The 23,968-nt window shown below is 46.2% G+C and overlaps 1 protein-coding gene across 1 annotated transcript in view; it reads left to right on the top strand.

The window, feature by feature from the left end:
- Positions 1-23,575, top strand: part of SLC6A5 (solute carrier family 6 member 5) — a 56,695-nt gene extending 33,120 nt beyond the window's left edge. The window contains exons 11-16 of the mRNA XM_019456534.2: positions 4,127-4,239; positions 4,989-5,120; positions 6,059-6,158; positions 13,556-13,656; positions 18,192-18,359; positions 20,562-23,575. Coding sequence (XP_019312079.1) covers positions 4,127-4,239; positions 4,989-5,120; positions 6,059-6,158; positions 13,556-13,656; positions 18,192-18,359; positions 20,562-20,717 — 770 coding nt within the window. The 3' untranslated portion in view covers positions 20,718-23,575. The remainder of the gene's footprint in view (positions 1-4,126; positions 4,240-4,988; positions 5,121-6,058; positions 6,159-13,555; positions 13,657-18,191; positions 18,360-20,561) is intronic.
- The last annotated feature ends 393 nt before the right edge of the window (positions 23,576-23,968 follow it).

The raw sequence follows: 23,968 nt of genomic DNA, 5'->3' as shown, positions 1-23,968 counted from the left end.
CACAAAGGATCCCGTGATTAAGGGATTTCATTGTGGCTACTGTCTGTCATTTCAGTCATTCTCTAACCAGATGTTCGTGGGATGCCTTGGTGTTGGAACTGCGCCGGGACTGTGGGGACAGGACAGGGCTTCCTCCAGGGAGCTCACTGCCATTCCCAGATCATGCTCCAATGCGAGCACTTGAGGGAACTAAGCCCTAGAAATGTCACCTTCTCCTCGGGCTGCTGCTGGGCTCTCAGCTGGCTCCCCAAGGATAATTAATTAGGGCTTCAGTGATGCTGCTGGTGCACAGTGGGCCTCAAAGAGTTAAAGAGCTGGCATACTCCAGGGGGGTAATTACCTCTGCCAGGAGAGAATGTTAACCCCCCAGGGTGTTTGGTTCTTCAGCACTGCATTAAATTAGAGTTGCTGAGTGAATGCTACCCCCCTGCCCTCCTTGAAACCTCTCAAGTCCCTGGGGAGCAGGGAGGGGAGGGAGGGGAGAAAAGGCCTTGTCCTGGGGGGGGGTGCCTGTGCACCCCAGCTGTCCTCATTTCCTCTAAGCAGAGTAGCTGGAGCAGGGAGGTTCTGGCCCACTTTTTAGCAGATCTGAAGTGTCTGTGAGTTTTGTGACATTCCTGAGCTCATCGTGAACCAGTGGCCATGTTGCAGGGTTATGATTCCTGAGATGTGTGGCCACCTTAGCTAACTCTTCTGAGCTCTTTCCTGCCCCAGGAAAAGGATTTGGAGGCACCTGTCGCTAAAACCCAAACAGAATTTTGTTTTTCCTTTATAAAGAAAGACTAAGACAATTGCCCATGTTTCTTTCTGAAAACTTCCCCTTTCCAGATTTTTTTCACTTCCTCTGATTTAAATGGGGAGAAGAGCACTTCTTACAGGTTCTAATGTGTTAAATCTCTGGTTGTCACTGGCACAGGGACAGAGTGCCTCATTTGCATGAGGGAGTGGGCACTGGCTCATAAGGCCTCCTCTCAGACCCCCTGGGGCAGCTATCCCTTCATCTGAGTTTACACACATTCTTAAATGTGATTGGCAGGATGTCTGATTTTCTCAGATATGATGGATGCTATGCAGAATCCAGGAGAGACATCTGGGGTCGGGGCCGCAGTCAATGTCAGCCCCACCCCCTCCTAGCTGGGCCATGTTGGCATGCAGACATTGGGTACATTTTTGCTGACCCAACACTAGTAACTGTGTTTTGGTCTTTACTCCAAAACAAGTTCTCTTTAGTGACCTAACAATATTCTATTTTGTTTACCACTCCCTTCTTAGGGAAGCATTTTTGTCAAAGTCATTGCTGTACATCTCAGCCATATCGGTTTGGGGGGAGCTGAGGATGGGATGAGTGATGACACCAGCTGTCCTCTGCTTTTACGATGAGCATAGGGAAGGGGGCATGTTCTCAGTCATCTACCCCAGAAAAGCACCTTCCTGGGAAGTCAACCTTTAGGGTCACCTGCCAACCACCTTCTTTGCTGCCTATGGAGCTGAAACTCATGGTCAGAATCCAACCAGAAGCTCTATCAGCAGCAGAAATGCTCATCTACCCTCAGATAGACTGGGTTAGACCAGAGTAGATGAACACAGATGTGCATATTGGATTTAGAGTTCCCAGATCTAGGTCCCTAATCATTCAGAGACACTGCTGATCAAAATGAATACTCTCAAACAGGACTGACCATCCATCCAACTGTCTGTCTATCACCTGGATGCCAGTCCTTCCTTCCAAAGGCACAGTTCAGGCAGTGTATCCTCTGAGAACTTTTCCATTCGTAATAGGCTTCCCAGCAGAGTGGCCATATCCGGTGTGTTGTGATCGGTGTATTGCATTGACCAGAGCCCTGGTTGTGTTTTTAGAGACTCTCTAGGATAAAGCAAGACAGAGACCTCCTGTCCAAGTTGCTGACATGCAGAACCTCTTTGATCCCCTCTCATAGGAAGAGTATTGACGATCTTTGCGTACTGAGTTCTCACTATGTCCAGGCATCGTTCTGAGCCCAGTGTGGGTACTATTATCCACATTGGTAAGGAAAGTGACATCTGTCCAGAGAGAACAAGCCTCATCTAAAGTCCCACAGCTGGCAAGAGGAAGAGCCAGTTTTTCAGTCCACAAGGGAAATGGAGTATGCCCTCCAGCCACTGGGCTATACTGCCTCCCAGTGGGAGAGGAGAGGAACAGGACTCGGACTCTATGGGACATAAGGGCCTCTTTGGGGAAAACTCTGCTGGGGCTCAGTCAATCCATTTTTCCAGTGGGGGAGAAAAAAAACCCTGAACTCTACAAAGTAATATAAAAATGTATTTAAAAAAAATCCACTTCCCAGCCACCTTAGATACACTGAGTTTGCTGAAAGTGATGCCTTCACCTGTGTACTTCAGGGAGGCAGATGTAATAGAAGCAGGCCGAATATTTTGAAATCATTTCCTGCCCCCTGAAAAAGCAGTAAAGCCCAAAGGGCCAAATCCTGTTAAAGCAATCCACCAGGTCCTCATGTCGTGGCCGTTTCAAGACCTTCTTGTCCGCTTTATGGGCCCGGCTGTCGCCAGAGCACTAAACTGGATTCCTTGGTGTTCTGCATTTGAGACCTATTTTGAACTGTAGTTTAATACAGACTTTTATGGTTCACATAGGAAGCCTTCAGAGGCTGGCTGTGCCGTCTGTTCAATAAATGCATAAAGCGGGGGTATCTTAAGCATTCAGGCTTTATATTTTAAATACCCCAAGGCCCTCGGCAACATTAGGAACTAACAACCTGATAAATTCCAGTTTAAAAAAGTGCTGTTATGCTTGAGTTATAAAAACTCCAGGTGCTGCAATATCTGATTTCCAAACGTGCGGTGGCTGTGGATTAACCTGGCATTCGCTTGTCTCTGCCACTATCATTTAGTTTTCTGTTTACGAGGAAATCTGTAACTGCTGGGTCTTTAGCGATCATGGGTCACAGTAATCTTCCCAGTGAGGCTGCGAGGCAGGTAGGAATGTCTGGCAGTCTTTGTGAGAGCAGAGAAATGGCAGCTCAGACCTCTTCTGCCAAGGCCACGTGTTGTATTTGCTGAAAACCCTGAATCAGAACCGCTAGTTTCCAAGTTCCTTATCCACTCATAATCACAGTGAATAATCTGTGGGTTCTGATGATGTGTGAGGCATTAGTGTCAGTGCTGTGCCTGTGCTGTCTCATTTGTTCCTCGTAAACACCCTGTGAGGTATTTTTGTTATTCCCATTTGACAGATGGGCAAAATTAAGGCTTATAGAAATGAAATGGCTTGTCTTGAGTTGCATAGCTGGAGTCCTAGAGTCTGAATTTGGACCTGGATCTGTCTGACCATTAGAGTCCAATTTCCTTTAACCTTTACACTGTGTCTCACAGCTCCCTTTCCCCAACTAATTACCTGTGGATTCATGTAGCCCTGTCTTTACCAAGCCTTTGAAGGCAAGATAATAAAAGCAGTAGATGGATTCACGATTTATGCAAAAGGTTTCTCCTGGAGGAGTGACTAGGAAGACTGTGAAAGGCAGGAAATGATGTCATTCTTGGTGTGGTCTAACCTAGTGCTGGGTTTCTCAACCTCAGCCTTATTGACATTTGGGTTGCATAATTCTTTGTCATGGGGACTGTCCTGTGCATTGAGGGATATTTAGCAGCATCCCTGGCCTCTGCCCTCGAGATGTCAATAATCATCCCCCACCCCAGTAGTGAGAGTCAAAATTGTCTCCAGATATTGCCAAACGTCCCCTGGGTCAGGGGTGGGGGCCTAAACTCACCCTTGGTTGAGAATCACTGTTCTACAGGGTAATTATTATATATGCTCCCCCAACTCATCAACACAGAGATGGGGGGTTTTGTGGCGTATGTGTGGGATACAGCCTGGCCTTGGAGTCTGAGTTTCTGCTGTGGCACTATTTTTAGCCTCACCTCTGAGTTCACTGAAGGGTGGGCCTGATTCCCTTAGTCCTTCCCTTCAAGGAGTTTGAGGTCTAACTGGGGAAATGAAAGGAGATGAAGAAAAACAACCAGTGGAAGCAGCATATAATATGTCTGTGGAGAGGCCCCTGTGGGCTTCCTTCCAGGACGAGGGGGTCTGGAGCTGGGCCTGTGTGCAGTCATCTGTCTTGTTCCTTTTCAGGACCAGGCATCGCATTTGTGGTTTACCCAGAAGCCTTAACCAGGCTGCCCCTCTCTCCGTTCTGGGCCATCATCTTTTTCCTGATGCTCCTCACTCTTGGACTTGACACTATGGTGAGCCGCGTCCCCTTATCAAAGGAAGAGCCTTCCCCGAGGCCCTTCCCGAAGACCCTCTCGCCTGCTTCCTCTGTGCAGCCTGTGGCCAGGCTGGCCTTGGTGGTCTCTGAATGTTTCCCCGAGCAATGTAGGATGGTGAGGTACCTGTCCAGGGCTCAGGACAACTTTGTATTCGTGGGTGACTCGTGGGGTTGTGCAAAGAAGCCGTTCCCTCTCCTTCCCTCCACTCTCCATGCAAGTTTTAGCCTGTGGACTTCCATCTTTGGTGTCACTTTGCCAATGCAAATTCTGTGGGGCTGGATAAGAGGGAATAATATGAAGTCGATTTTAGGGAGATTGCCGTGGGGCTGAGACTGCCATGAATCTTGCTGGCAGGGGCTCAGACTTTAGTGGTTGGCGCAAAGAGGGGTTTTCCTCAAGTTGAAGATCAAATTCGAGGTAAACTGGAGGAAAGGAATTTACATCTCATGAATACCAAGTGAAGCTTCACATGTCCTGACGGATGAGTGTGTGCAGTCTCCGGGGGCTGGATACGCGGTTTCTAGAGCTCACATCCTTTTGGATTCCCCTTGCTGGCCTTGTGGGTTGGACCCCAACAAAGCCTTTTAGACCCATCAGGGGAATGCAGTCCTAAGAACCAAACCTCATGCAAATACCTCTTTCCCTGGTGGGAAACACAAAGGACCTTGGGAACCTTTTGGGTTGGGTGGTTTGTCTCAGATGCCCCTCTCCTGGCACCGTTCCAGTTTGCCACCATCGAGACGATCGTGACCTCCATCTCAGATGAGTTCCCCAAGTACCTGCGCACACACAAGCCGGTCTTCACTCTGGGCTGCTGCATTTGTTTCTTCATCATGGGCTTCCCTATGATCACTCAGGTGAGCTGCCTGCTGGCCACAGGCTTGGGGTGGGGCACGTGGGGGCCCGATGGCTATCTGCTCGAGACTCTTAGTAGTAGTCGAGTCACTGCCATTCCAGTGTGGACAGCACCCAGTCATGAGGGATTCTGGCCACAGATAAAAACCCGTCACCTTGGCTACTAGTGTTACTTGTAGCATCTTCATAATTGAGATGTCGCTTCCCTGAGCCAACAAGACAGGTGTGTCCTACTTTTAAGAAAATAGAATACATGAAAATCCAAATTTACTGACCAGAGAAATTCCCAGTTGGTTACTCATTACACATGGGAGTCAAACAGCTATTGGATTCCTTCTAGTCCTGCACGTTAGCTTGCTCAGTATATGTATTGCTTTTGCTCTCTCTCTCTCTCTCTGTGACCTTGAGCAAGTCACTCCTTTGGGCCTTAGTTTCTTCATCTGTAAAATGATGAATTGGCATAAGATAGTCTCTAAGCCTCATCTGTCATGGAGAGGCATAAAGAGCAAGGTAAAGGTGCAAGGGGATGTGTGAGGAGTGCCCAATGACACCTAAAGGTCATATGAAGGTCAGGGGAGTGCAGATTTAGGGGTAGAGCTGTCTATTGCTTAAGGCAAAAATGAAACCATCTGCCTGCTTTCACATATACGTCTTCAGATGTTGACCTTTGCCTTTTAAGAGTGAGATGTTAGATCACTTTTCTGTGCTTGTTTTATTGATTGGCTCAGAGTCTCTCTCGAGGAATTGCTTTGCTAACATGGCAAGGCCCCCAGCCTGCATACTAGACTGGGATTAGGTTACCACTGTGGAGGGGAGGGGAGAGCCTTTGACTCCTGCTTGTATCTGACTCTCTTCCCCACAAGGCAAGGATTGGCTGTTCTAAGTGGGAAGAGCCAGGATCCAAGCCCACCGGTGTTGATCGTTTTCTTTTACCTACCAGGGCGGAATTTACATGTTTCAGCTTGTGGACACGTATGCCGCGTCCTACGCCCTCGTCATCATTGCCATTTTTGAGCTTGTGGGGATCTCCTACGTGTACGGTAAGGAGATTGCCATGCTGACTGCCAAGGGAGGACTTAGTGTCATAAGGCATCCGTGGCAAGTGGGTTTTCCATATTTAATAAGATAATGACAGGTTTAATTGCGGCTCCTTGGGAAACATAAGAGGGCTGCACCTTTATTTCCAAATTTGCCTCGGGACCACCGTGATCCGAATTTAACTGAGAAGCAAAAGGTGGCTGATGGTGAAACTCAGAAATCCCTCTTTGTTTCAGAAACTCCTAAGACCATGCCTTTGGGTATGGTCTGACACGTGATGACTTAGGATCTGTGGACGTGGCCAGATTAGGGAGGAGGAAAGCTGCTTTGCAGGTGTGAAATTATTTCCTGGTCTTGCAATCCTCATCGAGCTTGAGGCAAGAAGTAGCTTCAAGGCTGGGCCTCAGATACCACAATGAGAAAAGAGACCACCAGGCTCACTGGTCTTAGGAAACTTTATTAACATAATGGAAGTCTGTGATGCAAGAACTCAATCCGAGCTTTTCCCAGGAATGAACTTCCAATTTCCTTACAGTTTAGTCTGTCCTATTATCACCATGGCAACCTGCATCCCGTAATTAATGGGGGCTATTATCAAGAACAATAGGAAGGTAGGGCAGCAAATGCCATTTTTGCCTTTTGTGTGGAGGTGCTTGTGCTTGGTGGGGGGGTGTCTCACCAGGGGATCTCCTGGCCCCCTTGTGTGCACTGCCAGTCACACAAGCAAGCCCTACTGGGTTCAAGGCACTAATGACTTCTCCGTACCTGGAAGTCTTAGAACCATCCACAGACTAAGGCCTCCCTAACATAGATAAGGTCACCAGAACCAGGAATGTGAACAATGCCAGTAGAGACTATTTGTATATTAAAACCAAAAAGACATAGCAGCATGCTCTAAACTAAAAAGAAATGCAGGGTATCACTTGGAACACACGATACACATAAAGGACAAATGTCTGGAGGAAGAGGGGTCAGGCCAGACAACTCTGCAGAACTCCCCCTTTTAATTAAAGCTGGGGGCCCAGAAAACTTCACTGTATGGCCAGGTATCTGTCGTTGGTAGGAGCATCTTGCTTTTAACGCAGTTGTTAACTTCCTGCCCAACAGGTGCTCAACAGCTTCTTGCTCTCCTGAAAACTTCATTAAAATGGAGGGGTGGTGGTGATGATCACGATGTGAAAAGGAAACGTCTTGGGTGCAAAACTTGGGTGCCCCAGAAACAGGAAGATACTACAGTCATTTGGGTGTTGGTAGAAGGGACATTGGTCTCAGTCTAGAAATCACATCCCCGTTGCCGGGAGAGTTTAGTTTCTGCTGGCCACAGACATGGGGCCAGCACTTAGGGCGGAAAAGATAGCCTGGAGTCGGCAGTGAAGGCTGATTGAGGACCTGCCGTTGAGTCAGGGTGAAGTGTCAGAGAGCCTTCTACCTGAGCAGACACTGGCAGGAACCCAGTCAATGTACCACTGTGAATCTTAGCTCTGTGCCCAGACACCAAAGGCTTTGCCATGGAGAGGCAAGAAGAGGCCCAGAGGCCCCCTTTTGGAGACTCAGCCCCTCGTGGTGGTCCGCTGGCAGAGTCAGGACGGAACTTCATTTGCACCCTTGGACCAAGTGCAGAGAGCTGTCTCGACCTCCTCTACTCTGTGTCCTTACTGCCGACTGCCACAAAAGGCACACTTGCACAATTCGATTCTATAAAACAGTGCTTCCCAGTGTGGATTACATACATCATTAAGATAGAGGCCTTTAAAATTTTCTGTTTTTAGAAGTGAAATTGCGCCCCCTCCCCATTATAAATCTGATAGATTTCTTGGTTCGGAAGGAAAAATAAACCCTGAGTGCCTTAGTCCCTGAGCTGTGCTAATTTTTCCGGGACCATCAAGAAAATTATCTGGACTCTAAGAGAGCTGGCGCTCAGCTGCCTCCAGAACCAGGCTGACTCTGTGTTGAGCTCAGGGTGAGCGCAGTAAGTCGGCATGAACCTCTGATTTGGACCTGGATAGAATTTTAAGATTTTTTTTAAGTTTATTTATTTATTTTGAGTCAGGGAGGGACAGAGGGAGAGGGAGACAGAGAATCCCAAGCAGGCTCTGCACTGTCAGCATGGAGCCCGATGCAGGGCTCGAACTCACGAAACTGTGAGATCATGAGATCATGACTAGAGCTGAAACCAAGAATCAGATACTTTACTGACTGGGCCACCCAGGTGCCCTAGATCTGGATAGAATATTAAGAAGTGAATCTTAGAAGAAAGGAAAAGCCTGAACATGTATATAATTTATACTCCAGAAAGTGGTATGTTCTTTACTCAGATGATGAGGCCAGACTAATGCAAAGTTAGTCTTAGGCCATTTAACATAGACCTGTGAAGAATGAAAGTGAACCTGACTGATGTGAGGCTCTCCCTTCCTGACTAAGCAAGTGAATGGCAGAGATTTGTGTTTTCTTTTTGGTTCTAATAGTCTCTAGACTCAAGATTCCAGAGGAGGAAGAGGTCATTTGAACACATAAAACATGGTGGGTGTACTTTGCAAGTTTTATCTTTGGATTTGAGTAGCTGATTCAGGTTCTGCAGTCAGGATTCCTCAAAGGCCAATATCTGGGTTTGAGGGATCCAGGTTGAAAAGTGGAACTCCCTATGTTCTGTGTAGGTGAGATCCCTTTAAGAGATTTTTAAATAAATAGAGTCACTTGGAAAAAATGATTTGTACCTTCCTGGAGCTCATCAGTTCAGGAGACTTCTGTCTGGGGGACCTTGTGCCTGAACTGCTATCACAAAGACCTCCTGTCTGCTATCTGCTAGACTCTACATTGTGTGTTTCCTCTAAGATGCAACATGTTAAATTATCTTGCTTGTGTTTTCAACTTTGGTCAGTTACTTGTTTCATATCTCAGCCCCCAGACTGTCTTTCTCCACATCCTCATGAGGAATGTTAGATTCACACCAAACAGTGGCTTTTACGTGATGGAATATGTCCTTCTTCAATTCTTGTTACCCATCCTGCAGGCCGAACTCATCGAGGGCTTTGTAGTACAAAACAAAACAACCAAGTCTCTCCAGAACTCTACGCATGCAAGCTTAACTTTGTTCCTCATGACTCCACCTTCTTTAAGAACATTGTTGACTGAAATGTCACTGTCTGCCTCTCATTCAGAGTGCAAATTCCCCCAGCAACATTTGCTGGGGCTCAGTAAACATTAGGAAAGACAGGCTGCAGTCCATTAATAACTCACGCAGGTAAATGTGTGAGTAAATGAACAGGTATTTATTAGGTGCTTACTGTATGTCCTGTGTGCTCCTAGGAAGGTGGGGAGGGATATTCAGGCAATTTGCCAGCTAGCTCCAGGAAGAGTAAGGCCACTTCACACTTAACATTGAGAGGAAGGTCAGGACTAAGCTGCACATCCCTGGTCAGGAGCTTTTGCTGCCCAAAGAAAAAGGAGGGCCAGAGTAGCCAGGAAAAATCTCAAGAAGGTACTGTCTGAGAGAGAAAAAGATATAAAAGAAAATAAAGACTGAGATTTAGTGAGTGTTGAGCTTATTGGTAACCAAGGTGGAAAAATATGAGCTAACACATAGGGTTTTGGCTTTTAGAGATGGGGCCTTCGTTATAAAGGAGCAATTTGAGGTACACACAGTGCCAGAGGCCTAACTTGTGGGACCTAGTACAAAGTGAAAATGCGGAACCCCTCATTAAAAATGTACTAAGAATTTCAAGATGGCAACCAAAGACCATTAATCCAGGGGCAGCACCCTTCTGAGTGTGGGGCCCAGTACAAGTGCACAGCTCACATGCCTGGAGGCCAGCTGTGGCTGCACAGGAGGGAGAGCAGCCCCCTGAAGATCATGTTTAGACCAAGGGCAAGGGTATGGTTTATAAAGACAAAAGCCACAAAGCTGCATGGGTGAAAATGATTGGTTGGTTGAAACAAGTTTTTTATTTTTCAGTTTAGGGTTGGTTGGTTATAAGGAGCTTGTGGGAACCAATTTCTGAGCCCCAAATCTGTTTGTTGAGTCTAGAATAGTAGCCATGATTTACCACATTTTTCCTGCTGTTTTCCTGCTAACTCAGTAACAAGCAGTTGCTCAGATCCCTTTTGGAGCTTATCTTACCCCTCCAGACTCGAGATCATGCAGCAGGCAAGTCCCTATGCATATGCCCCAGGCTCCATGAACAATTCTCTTTATCAAGAGTTAGGCCTTGGTGACTGGGTGGCTCAGTCGGGTAAGCATCCGATTCTTGGTTTCAGCTCAGGTCATGATCTCAGAGTATTGAGATAAAGCCCTGCATTGGGCTCTGCACTCACAGTGTGGAGTCTGCTTGGGATTCTCTCTCTTTCTTTCTCTGCCCCTCCCTTTCTCTCTCTCTCTCTCTCTAAAATAACAAATAAATTTTTAAAAAAGAAGAGTTAGGCCTTGAGGGTGAGGGGGATTTGGGTCAATGGAAAGAACAGAGCAGGAAGAGGAAGCCGCATAAACAACGGCCTGAGAGGAAGGTAGCCATTGACACAGTAAGGGACCCAGGTGGGGACTTGGGTGAGTCGGCCATGGGATGGGTATCACTGGACTGGGTTTAGAGCCAGCAGAGGGTAGAAGGGTTGGAGAGCCTGATCAGGAATGAGTGGGAGGCAGGAGGACGAATGCCTGGTGGCTCTCAGCCCGTTCTCCTGTGCTATACCTGCAGGGCCAGACCACAAGTTGGCAGAAGGGGCAGAACCATCATGGGACCTGGAGCTAGTGGGAGGCCAAGGCCAGGTGTCCAGAGCCCTCATGTGAGTCCCAGAGAGGGATGTGACTTTCTGGACACTGAGCTGGCCCTGGAACCCAAGCCTCCTCCCTCACCATCCCAGCACCATGCTCTCTGCATCAAACTCTGCTTCTTGCTGAATCTGAGCAGCCCCCATCTGCCCCTTCCTACAGTTCTGCATCTAGCTCCTTCACCCCTCTGGGAAAGCTGGAGTGCTCTTTACCGCCATCCCTCTCCTCCTATAGGAGGCCATCTCTGTGTCTTCCTCGGGTCTAACGCTGCGCTCCATCAAATCAGTTTCCGAGTCAAGCTTTACATCATCATCTCTTGGGGATGGTCTATTGGAGAGGAATAATCTGGTAACAGAATTGAAAACAGTAGCAGAAACTTCTAGAATCTTTTTTTTAAACACTCAGGCTTCCTTCAGTGTCTTGTGTCTATTTTTCTGGGTCTTAGCTTTGATTTCTATTCCTTTGAGTTTCTCCCCTCACTGCTCGGAGAGGCCACTCATTTGAAGGCATTTGATAACACTAAAGAACATGCACAGATAACAAATCCAAAGAGGGTCAGGTCAGCTGCTCATGGCATGAAGTTCTTGCCTGTAAATATAAGGAACCAACCTGGAGCCTCTTTGTGTCATGGATTGATCTCTCCAGTCCCCCCAGCAAACCAACAAAGGCTCAGAAACAGAATACCTTTCCTGAGATCACACCATGAATTAGAGGCAGAACAGGGGTTCAATTCTTAGATCCTAACTCCCCATCCAGCACTCTTTCCCTTGTACCACATTGTGATTGACCCTGATCAGGGTTTAAGACAGAATAGGAAGCTCAGCTGCCACCTGAGAAACTTTAGAGTGAGTTGAGAACAGCTGTCTTTGGTGAACCTCCCACACCGTTCCCAGAGCAGGCTGCTCTATAGCTAACCTCAGGCTTGGCTGTCCTCCATCATGGCTGCTGTCAGCAGGGCCTGGTGATTCATGATCATGAGAGTTAGCTGACATTCTGGGTCTGGGCTTGGCATGGAGTAGAAGCAAATAACAGGAGCTGAGGACTATGGAAGGTCTCAGGATCCATTATTTTGAGGATGATGGCTAGAGTGGACTTTTGAGGGTAAACTTTAATATTGAAGTATAACATCGTGTATACAGGAAGGAACACATAACTGAGTGTACAGCTGAATGAATTTTTACCCCTAGGTAACCAGCATCCAGATCAAGATATAGAATATTATCAGGGTCATTTTTAAAAAAGGGGTTGAGATGAACTATTTTGTTCCCTGAAGGAATACCAGTGTCTGCTTTCTACCCCAGCAAGAGATTGCTTTTTCATATCACATTATTCTTTCCTGCTGCCATGCAGCACAGAGCAGGCATTGAGGGGACAAGGCTAGAGGATAACTCTGGGCTGAGGTGGGGACAGGGGCACAGGTCAGGTGAAGGCAGCTCGTACAGGTGCTACACAGGGAGTGGATGGCCAAGGGTAAGAGATAGCAAGTGAGGAGTGGAAGGGGAGTCCCCAGCGACTGAATTACGCTGCTCCTCATGGGGCTAAGGGCAGAGGACCCAGAAACCTAAGGGGGTTGGGAGAGCCCGGGAACTGGAGGAACAAGTGGCCAATGTCTCAAACAAAAAGGTCTCAAGATGTGCAAGGGATTATTCCTGAAAGGAGGAGGCATAGTGGAAATGGGGGCTTTCCCCGAGGAGTGCCTCTGCTCCTCTTGACCTGCAGGGTACCCACTTTTCACATAAATGACCAGAGGATGAAGGAATGGGGAGATTTAAGCTGAGGCTCCTGGGCCCCTGGTCAGAAATACTGACTCACTGAAGCTTGAATTCAGGGAGCTTTCCTGTCCCATCAGCATGGCGACCCACACTTGGGGGAAAGCCATGCTTCTGATGAGCTCAGGAAACAATGTGAGAAGCTGTCCCTTTCCAAAACCTTCCTCAGTGGCCCCTCCGTCCAAGGAGTAGCTTAAAGGTCTTGGTAAACTGTGAGTGTGTGGGGATTGTAGTTATGTGTGGCCATGAGAATAACCATCTCCTCTGCTTGATACTTCAGTGAAGTTGATCAGTGACCAGGACAGCAGTCCTTTGAGCTCCAACAGAGTGGGCAGTGGCCGTTGCCATCTTACACAGAGTGAAGATAAATTGGCTCATGGAAGAGTGTCCTTGGGAGGGTGGGGACAAAAACTAATATGTAGTGACTCTCACTCTAAATCCCAAGGCTTTCGTAATACACTGTGCTTATTGACCACGATCGTAATGGATTTTGCCGAAGTTGTTGCTAAGCACATAAGGCCATCTGTGAAAACAGCCGCACAGGTGACTATGCCTGGCTGTGGCAGTGCTGAGACGCCTGGGGTAGACTGCAATTGAGCTTTTTAGATGTTACCTTGGGATGACATTTTTGACCCTCACTGCAGAGCATATTTAATATCTATTTAAATGTTCAGTTTCCCCTAATCTTCCTGGCAGCGAATCATTTGTCTGATGGTTTCTTGCATAATAGGGGTCATGCTGACACCAGTCTGGGGCCATCCCTAGCCAATGGCACTTACTTGAGGGCCTCTAGACCCTGTCCTCTACCCTCCCTTCCCCCAACCCCCTGCCACTGCACCTCATGCTGTCTCCACTTGTCTATTTGCAGGCTTGCAAAGATTCTGTGAAGATATAGAAATGATGATTGGATTCCAGCCAAACATTTTCTGGAAAGTCTGCTGGGCGTTTGTAACTCCAACCATTTTAACGGTAAGGATTGCACGCTTTATCGTGTAGTTGGATCTCGCCTGTGTATGTGGTGCTTTACGTTTGAACAAGGTGTATTATTCTTGCCTTCCAGAAGAGGAAACTGAGGTTCAGAGAGATCTAGTGGCCCACCTGAAGGTGCTTAGCGGTGACTCATGCAGTTTGGAGCAACCTTACAGAACATTTCCTCATGTACTGTTAGCAGATTACAGTCACATTTCCCACGTGCTAACCACGGTCCGGGCTCTGTTCAGAGAACTTTATGTGTGCCACCACATCTCTCCCTCACAGCAGCCTTGTGGGGCTGGCGTTGCAGTCGCCTCCATTTCACAGATGAGGAAGCTGACACCCAGAGGCTATGTGACTTACCTAGCACTGCACACCTAATAATTAGCAACCACCGCCTGGGTTCGAGCCCAGGCAAAAGGCTCCAGGACTCTTGCTCTTAACCACTACTCAGTAGAGCTGCTCTACAACCAAGATAGCATAAATTAGACCTTTATGGTTCACTTTTATTGTTTTTTGAGAACTATCTCATCATCCTCAAGTGTGACGATGACATTTTGAGATCATCTGACATTCATCTTCTTAAAGATCAGAGCCCTTCATGTGTCAGTAAATCTGCATAGGGACTTGCATGCACATCCCGTCCCTTCCTTTATTGTGATACAGGCTGAAGGCTTTGCCTTAATTCACCCTCCAAGCACAGTAATTGACTGCGACCTTGCCTTTCCTCCGCTTCCCTGGCTTGTGATGGGTGCTATCAAAGCAAGGCGGCGGGAAGCTGGCTGTAGTTCTGGTTGCAGCCGGCAGGTGGCACTGGAAACCAGATTAAGACCGTTGTTTAACTTCAGCACCAGGTTCTCTAAAGGAAAACAAGACAGGATGAAGTAAAATTGTAAAGAAAATATGTATTTACTTTTTTTTTAATTTTTTTAATTAAAAAAAATTTTTTTTAACATTTATTTATTTTTGAGACAAAGAGAGACAGAGCATGAACGGGGGAGGGTCAGAGAGAGGGAGACACAGAATCCGAAACAGGCTCCAGGCTCTGAGCGGTCAGCACAGAGCCCGATGCGGGGCTTGAACTCACGGACCGGACCATGAGATCATGACCTGAGCTGAAGTCGGACGCTTAACCGACTGAGCCACCCAGGTGCCCCTCTTTTTTTTTTTTTAACTGTCACAGAGTGAATTTTAATCAAAACACCTCAACTGATTTCCGAAAAGACATAAGTTTAGACAGAAAAACCATTCAGCATTTATCTCCCTCTGCACTGACATGAACACCATACTGAGAGGCCCACATCAATGCTCACATTTTAGAGGCGATAATTTGTCAGAAAAGTCCCACTAGATTTGGGGCACGAGGGGTGAAAAGAATCAAAATGGATTTTCCAGTTTCTTGAGTTTAGGACTGAAATGTATATGAAGAGCTCAGATTTACCTAATTGGTGGGGGATGGGGGGGAGACTTTGAAACTCTCCTGCCTGGGGGCATTCTCTGGCTCTCCTGAGCTTCACCATTTCCCCCAGTCACCACCACATATGATTTATTCTTGGGTGAAATCAAGACCTGACTTTCCTTCCTGTCTTGGAAGAGATTAAGCTTCAGAGAATTTTATTATATTTTGCAGAAACGTATCACATAAACGTAAGAACCGGCACCACCATTTGTGGAGGTCTGTTTGGAGGAAGGCACTTTGCCCCTAAAGCTTCCGACCACTCTGCTTAGTGGGTGATTCTTCCCCCCATTCTACAGTTATGTGAGCTGAGGCCCGGGGAGGCTAAGGAGCTTGACCAAGGCCACAAAGCTTTCAGGAGGCAGAGCTGAGACTTGAATCCAGGGCTTCTAAGCCTCAAGCCCACACTCTAATAAATTTCTAGAAACTCAGTGCTTTCATTTCCAAGTGGAGTTTGGCCAGTTTGGAATTAAAATAATTCTAATCTCTGTGAGCAGAGAGTCAGGGAAAAGAAATTGCAGGGACTTGCTGTGTTTTTTGAGAAAGTTTCTCAACCATGCTGTGCTTTCTTGATTTCAATTATGCAACTCCCATCAGAAACCTGTAGAGATCCCAGAAAAGCTCCTGATCCAGATTCCCCTTCTGTGTTTGGGAGCTATGGACAAGTAGAAGCGGCCAAATCCATTGTCAACTGATGTACCTCTCTCCTTCCTTGGCTGCCATCAGCAAAATGTCAGGGTGGGCCTGACTCAGTGGTTAAATTATTATCTCTCATGGCCAGGCTTGTCTCAGGCAGGGTTTTATCAAAGTTGGCTTGGCAGAGGGAAATTTATGGCAAGAACAGGTGTGCACACATAAGTTTGATGTGGAATTTGTGCAACTGGAAATGGGTACCAAAGGACCAAGCCTAACACTTATTTTTTGCCACTTGCCCTTCTGTAAAGCGAGTATTTGTGGTATGCTGGAATGAACTGAGATTATGGGTTTAAATTACTTAGAAACCTCTGAAATGAAATTGATCATTTTTATATGTGCCTTCTTGGATTTATAGAGCTATAAATATTCCCCATGCAATTATTGTATACATAGTCAGATCACGTTACTGAATTATGTGCACACATAAGCAGATGTATTGCTATTTATATAGTAAATGAAATGGAGTAACTTACCATAATTACATTAGGCCATACTTCCAATAGACTGGTTAATAAAGTTTATAACTCTAGGGGCAAATGTTTAAAAAGGGGCCTAGAGTAAGGCATCTCTTTCCATAGGAGCAATGTTTTCAACAGCCGTCTTCAGGCTCATGTTGCTTCAGATCAATACACTGAATTATTGTTGCATTGAAATAATCACTTGGCCCAGCAGCCTGGGCTTTGCAGCAATAATATAGATATGCCTTACATTTGTATACTGCTTCATGCTTTTCTAAAACACTTCCATATATCATCTTTGCGGACATAATTCCCTCCAATCATTTTTGGGCCATTATTTTACTGCTTAAGATAGAATGAGATGTGCGGGCGGCAGGGGCGGGGTGGGTGGAGAAGGCAGGACTTATGTCATCATTATTAGGTACATTATTCTCGGCTGCCACTATATTGCCTCTATGAACATGGGCAAGAACATAGTTTCTCAGGTCAGTGCTCCCCAAAGGTGTGGCAAGAACAGTTAGAACCCCTGTTCTGTCTTTTCCAGTGCCTCTCTTTGTGTTCCCTTGTTCCCATGGGTGTTCCCTTGTTCCTTCTCAGCTGCTCTAAACTTGCTTTCAGAGGGTGCTCATTGCTCCTGCCGAAGTGTGCAGTGATGCAGATAATGGGCAGAAAATGACTCATCACCTCTCTTCAAATTGAGAGGGGACTTTTGAGTAAATATCAGACCATTGTTCCCAGAAAGCCCTTGTGTGTTGTGTACGCAGTGTGAAATATATCCATTTTATAGCAGAGAAGTCTGAGACATGAGGGTCCCTCCTCTAGTTAGCGGTGGAACCGAGATCAGCCTGCTGGCCTCTTGGCTCTTGGCCCACTGTTGGGTGACACAGCCTGTTCATCCTGAGTCGGTTGAGAGTGCACCATGCACCCACTCTGTGCCCCATGGTTTATTATAGGACTCAGCTTCAGGCTCAGTCACTGCTTGCCAACCACTCCTGGCCTCACTCTGCCAGCTTTAAAGGCAGTGCCTGGATACGGGCCATTCCCCATTCAAGGAGAAGTCAAGGTAGATTCAACTCATTTATTTATTTATTTTTGTTTTATTCTTTAATGTTTATTCATTTTTGAGAGAGATTGAGAGAGAGAGAGAGCATGAGTGGGCTGTCAGCACAGAGCCTGATGAGGGCCTCTAACCCACAGACCATGAGATCATGACCTGAGCCGAAGTAGGACACTTAAACGACTGAGCCACCCAGGCACCCCATCAACTCATTTCTAAAAATATTAAAATCATACATTTAGGGGCGCCCAGGTGGCTCAGTTGGTTAAGCATCCAACTTCGGCTCAGGTCATGATCTCACGGTTCGTGGGTTCGAGCCCCGCGTCGGGCTCTGTGCTGACAGCTCAGAGCCTGGAGCCTACTTCAGATTCTGTGTCTCCCTCATTCTCTGCTCCTCCCCCACTCAGGTTCTGTTTCTCTGTCTCTCAAAACTAAATAAACATTAAAAAAAATTTTTTTTAAATACATACATTGAATGGATTCTTTCTCACAACAAAAGCTTGATTATCCACTATAGAAAGTACAGACAACCCTTTAAATACGCCCCGCTCCACGCATCAGTCCCCTTGATGTATGGCCCTTACGGTGTCTTCACAGCCTGTGTGTGTGTGTACCCATACACGTTGCTCAGTTCTGGGAGATGGCAAATGCAGCTGGCCAAGTGTGTGTCATCTTCCTCCTGAAATTCAGTTTCTTCATTTGGAAAATGGATTATTAATAATACCTCTTCCAGGGTTGGTCTGGATATAACATGGGATCATAGATAGGAAAGCAGCAAACTGATGGCAGGGGCTCAATACCTGGCTGTTAGGAATGAACACTTCGCATCACCAGCCTAACACATGTGTTTCTCTTTTCTTCCTAGTTTATCCTTTGCTTCAGCTTTTACCAGTGGGAGCCCATGACCTATGGCTCTTATCGCTACCCTAACTGGTCCATGGTGCTCGGATGGCTGATGCTCGCCTGTTCGGTTATCTGGATTCCAATTATGTTTGTGATAAAAATGCATCTGGCCCCTGGCAGATTTATTGAGGTAATTCCATCAGCTCCTTTTCCCTGCCATCCCCTCCCGAGGGAGAAGCTCTCAGAGCTCCGTGCATTAAAAAACAACAGATTCGGTAAACTTATTCTCCAGGGAGACTTGGTGATTAAGTGATCACAGTTGCCACCGTTTCTATTAAACCCGTTTTTATTATGTATTATTCCTCTAATGGAGAGACTTAGCCGATCTGCAGGCCAAGCTGTTATGCTCTTCCTCAGTGCCCTGGCAGCTCTGGGGAATAAGTGATCATGTCTCCTCTTTCCTGGAGTTCCCCTCCCCCCCTCCCCTTACCCACAGTTTACATCTGATATTTGGTTTTTAACCACACGTCAGATTCCCACTTTCCTGATGTGCATCTCTGTCCAAGTCTTCTCCCTCCAAACATCTATTCCCATTACGTTTTAAATCACTACCCCTTCCTGTTGGACTGGTATTAGAATGGCTGAGGGGTCCAAGCTCATGAACATGTCACCATCCCCATACAATGTAATGAGAGGTCCGGGGCATGGCTGGTGTGAGGTGAGACCTGTCCTTGTTAATCCCTTGATGGATACTTTCCTCATTTCTAAAGAAAAAAAAAATCCCCACCCTGACTCCAGGGTGTCTGGGAACGCATTGCCACTTGTTCAGCCACCAGTGAAGTGTGGTCAGGCTTTTGTTACTTATGAGAAGTCACTGGCTCAGGTGTGCTAGGGATAGATCAGCACTGCCTCTGTCTTGAAAATCCAGAGGTTGGACCTTTTGGACCAGACCGGTGCTCCTCAGGGTTTGGCCCCGGGACCAGCAGCATCAGCACCACCTGGGAGCTTGTTGGAAATGCAAATGAGCAGGCTCCAGCTGGCTCCACTGAACCAGAGGTGGGGAGCGGGAACCACCCCCCACCCCCACCCCCCCCACCCCCAGTCTGTAGTTTAACCAGCCCACCAGGTGTGATGCACACTCAAGTTTCAGAGGCCTTGGGATAGACCAAGGCAAAGAAACACTTGCCAATAGAGGGCAGCGAAGAACAGGTGTATGGACTTGGCTCTTGGTCAGATTGAGAAGAGGAAGAGAGGTCTCGGGAACATCCCACACAGGGGGTGGCTTTTATTTTCAATGGACTGAAAATGGAGACAGAGTTGACAAAGGGAATGTAGGAGTCTCCTTACTGAAGCGGTATTCCAGTTTGCATCCTCAGGAAATTGTCTGCTGTCCCCTTGAGGTAAATTACTGTGGGCCCCTTTACCCCCAGGGCTGTCTCCCTCTTGCCCCAGATGAGCCTCCCACCAACTCACCCAGAAATCTCATTCCCTTTGAACAGAAGCTAGTGTAGCCTCTGCTACTTTTGTCTTAGGCCGAAATTCCCTAAACTGATGAGTTGGTTCTATAAATTTATTATGGTTGATTTGGGACACAAAGGTTGCAAACTGATGATTAAGGGGAGATTAAACTAACAGCTATAAGAAATAGCTTCACTTTAATAGGTAATAAACATATAATTGTTCCCCCTTATGGAGTCTGAAATATGTTTTCTTAACTTTTTTCTAGAAAATTTTCCCATCACATTATGTTTTCTGTAAAAAGTTCAGTTGAAGGATCAGAGACAGTCCCATTATTTCTGGCTCGCCTACACTGCTGAACCGAGTCAGGAGCATATATTTTTTGTCAACAGATAATTAAAATCTTTGCTCACTCTTGGCAGTGTGTTTTTGGGGTTGTGTTTTTTTTTTCCCGGCCATTTATATACTTAGGGGAAATATGCTAAACAAAATCCAATTATTTTGATGTAACAACCTACTGTTGGGACTATGGAACAAAAGTAACTGAGCGCATGTCTTTTATAGACTGCGTCTGGCAGTGGAGAGAGAAGCTTGCGAATTCTCTTCATTTGGAAGGAAAAAATGTATAATTAAAATCTGGGTCCTTTATCCTCTGTTAATCTTGTGCAAGGCAAACTCCGAGCAATTGTTATATTGCTTGCAGGGCGATGTAAATAACTTCAAGTGAACCAAACCACGTCTCCTCCTTAACGTCCCTTGACCTCGTTAATTAAGAGGGCTATCTTCCTAACCGCTTCTCTTGGCCGGGGACCTCTTGGCTTAAGGAAGGTTCTGGCAAAAGTGGTGTCAGGCAGTTTGGGGATAGATGGGTGCTGCCTAGGGGAGGGATGGCGTGTTACTTCTGTGACCCTGTGTGTCTTTGGCTTCTTTGCAGAGGCTGAAGTTGGTGTGCTCGCCACAGCCGGACTGGGGCCCGTTCTTAGCTCAGCACCGTGGGGAGCGTTACAAGAACATGATCGACCCTTTGGGAACCTCTTCCCTGGGACTCAAACTGCCAGTGAAGGATTTGGAACTGGGTACCCAGTGCTAGTCCAATGGCATGGGATGGCCCAGACTTGATCCTGTTTTTCCTCTCTGCCTCCCCTAAGGTTTTCCCCAGCTTTCTTCCCATCTTCTCTCTCCTCACGTCTTGGTTCATGTCCATGCATGAGAATGGTTATATAGAAAAGTAGGACACGGTGTCGCATGCTGTAGTGAGGAGCTAGACAGACCACTTGAGGCGCTTTGCCTGTGTCCATGGTGTCAGTTTCCAGAGGGGTTGGAAGCTCAGGCTTTACCCGGCAGGAGTGGATCGACTAGGTGAGTGGGCATTTTCCGGTGAAGTCACGAGTAGGTACGCGAGACCCGGTCGGGCGGGAGTATCCACTGTGTGTTGTCCTTGGTGGTGCCACGGAGGCTTATATAAAATGGCAGAATTACAAGACTGTTGTTTGGGCTCCATAGTGTTGCTGAGCTGAGCAATGTAGTGATTTCATTCAGATGCAGGAAGTTTAGGAGGGTATATTTAGATGGTCGGCAGGGGTCTGAAAATGGTTTAGGATAAGACAAACCAGTGGATGTGGACACCACTGGGGTGTCCAATTGTAGATTTCCATTTACAATTGGGGATCTGTTTTCCCTCATTTGGGCCAACTGTCTCAAGTGTGCCAAGAACTCAGAGACTTGTCTGTGCACACTGCGAATCTCAGTGGAGAGTTTTCTTCCTTCACTTGTCTTCTGCTTTTTCTTTTTTCTGAAGTAACTATATTTGTGAATTCTCTTCATCATTTCCTCCGCCTGTACACAAGGAGCCATCCTGTAATTTGCCTCTGTATGGGCATAGCAGAGCTCCATTCTAGTTTCTACATGACATTTAACGCCGTGGTTCAGTGTCACAATCCCATGTTTCTTCTCCTCAAAATGTCTTTCTATGAGCTGTAGATCCCTGGTCTTCCAACCTCTGGGAAAACAAGATTTACCCGTTTGTGTCTATATATTTTCTATATATAAGACATAACCTCCTACAAGACAAAACACTTCTCAATTTTTACTCTTTTTCATTCACAATAAATGCCAACTGTGGTCATAGAGAAATCAAAGAAATGGAGAGTTTAGTTGAAAGCAACCATGATAGTCCATGTGCTGGTAGTACATTTTAGGTCACTGTATTTACAGAAATTTCTGGTAAATACAGCTTAGGTAAGTAGCAAGTGAGCCAATTAAGACTATAGCTTTTAAGACTACATTTAGCCGATTCAATTTTAAGACTTCCCAATTCACAATACTCATAACTGTGCTCTAATGAGAGCGAGTCATATGTCTGCAGAGATTGGCGAAGCCGTGACCTTTATTATCTTCTTGTATCCTGAACATGCATATATGAGATTTTTAAATGTGATATGTGTTCATGTAGTCTGTATGCGTAGTGGTGTTTTCTGTCCTTATAAATATCTTAAGAATCACTGTAGAGATGGTGAGTTTAGAATAGTGTAGTCCGGATTTTTTTTTCCTTACAGTAATAATATCTGAACCTAAAATTGTTTTCTTTAGGGGATACCATCTCAATCACTTTCTTACTTGTTTGTCGTCACGTAACAGGGTCTCAGGCAAAGTTTTCAGTTTAAATCTTGTATATTGATGTGACCTTTTCATCCCGTTCAACAGCAGTGAACCCTAACAAAAGACCTTAACGTAACATATTTTTACTTTAAATGACTTCATTGGTTTAAAAAGAGGTCTCAACTCATTTTACCGAGCTCTTCTTTTTCTAGGGCAAATATCATTGTCATTTGCCAACAGTGACGTGATTTTCCCGTTTTTGAGAACTGCCTGTGGAAACTTTAGAAAAGGAAACAGAGTCTACGGCCATACCACCCTGAACGCGCCCAATCTCATCTGATCTCGGAAGCTAAGCAGGGTCGGGCCTGGTTAGTACTTGGATGGGAGAAAAGGAAACAGAGATGGGTTTTGAACTGTAGGTTTTCATCTCTTTTGTCTGCAGTGCCTGTTTGTTCTTCCCCTCTTTGTTCTCCTTTTCTGCCTATTTCCCAAAGCTAGAACTTACTAGAATCTATCACAGAGACTACACTGAGCTTCCCCTAGACACAGTGTTAGGAACCTGAGCTGCGGCCTCACATGCCCCCGTGTTTCCCATAGTGACTTGTCCGCCATGAACACTGGTCTCCCCAAGAAAGCCATATTGATGAGAAGCCCCCCTTACTGTAGCAGATTTCACATAGTGGTACCGAAAATTAGCGTCTCCAGGTGATAACTGGTGGAGCTGGAGAGGCAGGGAGGAAAAACTTAGGTTTGGAAATTATCTCTAGCTTTTCCAATTTGAAGCCTGAAGAAAAGAGCTGAAATCAATTAGCATTCTCTCACGGGACTGGTGTGTTTGTGTCAGGGCGAATGATTTTGGCTTCCCTCTCTCGCCTCTTGGCTAACACTGGAGTCCGATGCTGGATGCCAACCCAATTTCTGCTAATTATTGCTGTCGTGATTAAAAGAAGGGGTGGGGTACCCGACGGCTGCTGCCAGGTTTGTCTCATATGAACTTGAACTGCAAGTTGACTTATGAGGGCAGGGGCCTCCTTGCTAGCTACATTCTGCTGTGAATGTTACAGTTGGAGGCAGCTACATTTGTGTTTGTCGAGATGTGTCCAGGCTGAGACTCAGTAGCTGTTCCCTGAACAGCCAGAGTGTTTTTCCTTTTCCCTACAATTGCCAATTTTCATGTAAAATTTGCTGAAAGGTGAAAGGTTCCGAACTTATCTGGAAACGGTGACTTTGTAAACTCCGTTTTTACCCATTTCTCTAGCCGTGTTCAACTTTGAGGCTTTCCCTGGCAGACAGGTGTTCAGCATCCAAGCTGATTCGTCATCATGTATCAACCTTTGCCACATCCCCCCCCCCCCCCCCCAACACTTGGCTGGGATGCTAACCAGGTGGATGTTTCCATGCTATGTGTTTTCTTCCACAGTCAATTGGATGAGAAAAAAATGAATGAGTAAGAAGAAAATGAAGGGCATTGTCAAAAACGGCTCCTTGAGCATTCCCCTTCAAACTGAGTTAAAAACCAAGTTGCTGAGGAAAAATTTTTGTTGGTTTTTACTGGGCAGAATGGTGAGGTATTTTCCACTTGTGAGATAATTTCCTAACACCGACAAATGCCAGAAATCCATTCAGAGAAAAACAAAAGCCATATGTTAAAAGCAGTAACCTTGTAATATCCTTAAAGGAGAAAAAAAAAATGTATATTTCTTAACTGTTGGTGTTGTGGCTTCTTATGCAAATATTTGTCTT

The sequence above is a fragment of the Panthera pardus genome, unplaced genomic scaffold (assembly GCF_024362965.1).
Source record: "Panthera pardus isolate Hobbes unplaced genomic scaffold, ASM2436296v1 HiC_scaffold_12, whole genome shotgun sequence".
Lineage (NCBI taxonomy): Eukaryota > Metazoa > Chordata > Mammalia > Carnivora > Felidae > Panthera > Panthera pardus.
The sequence above is the reverse complement of the archived record's forward strand: the minus strand, read 5'-3'. Positions and strand labels throughout refer to the sequence as shown.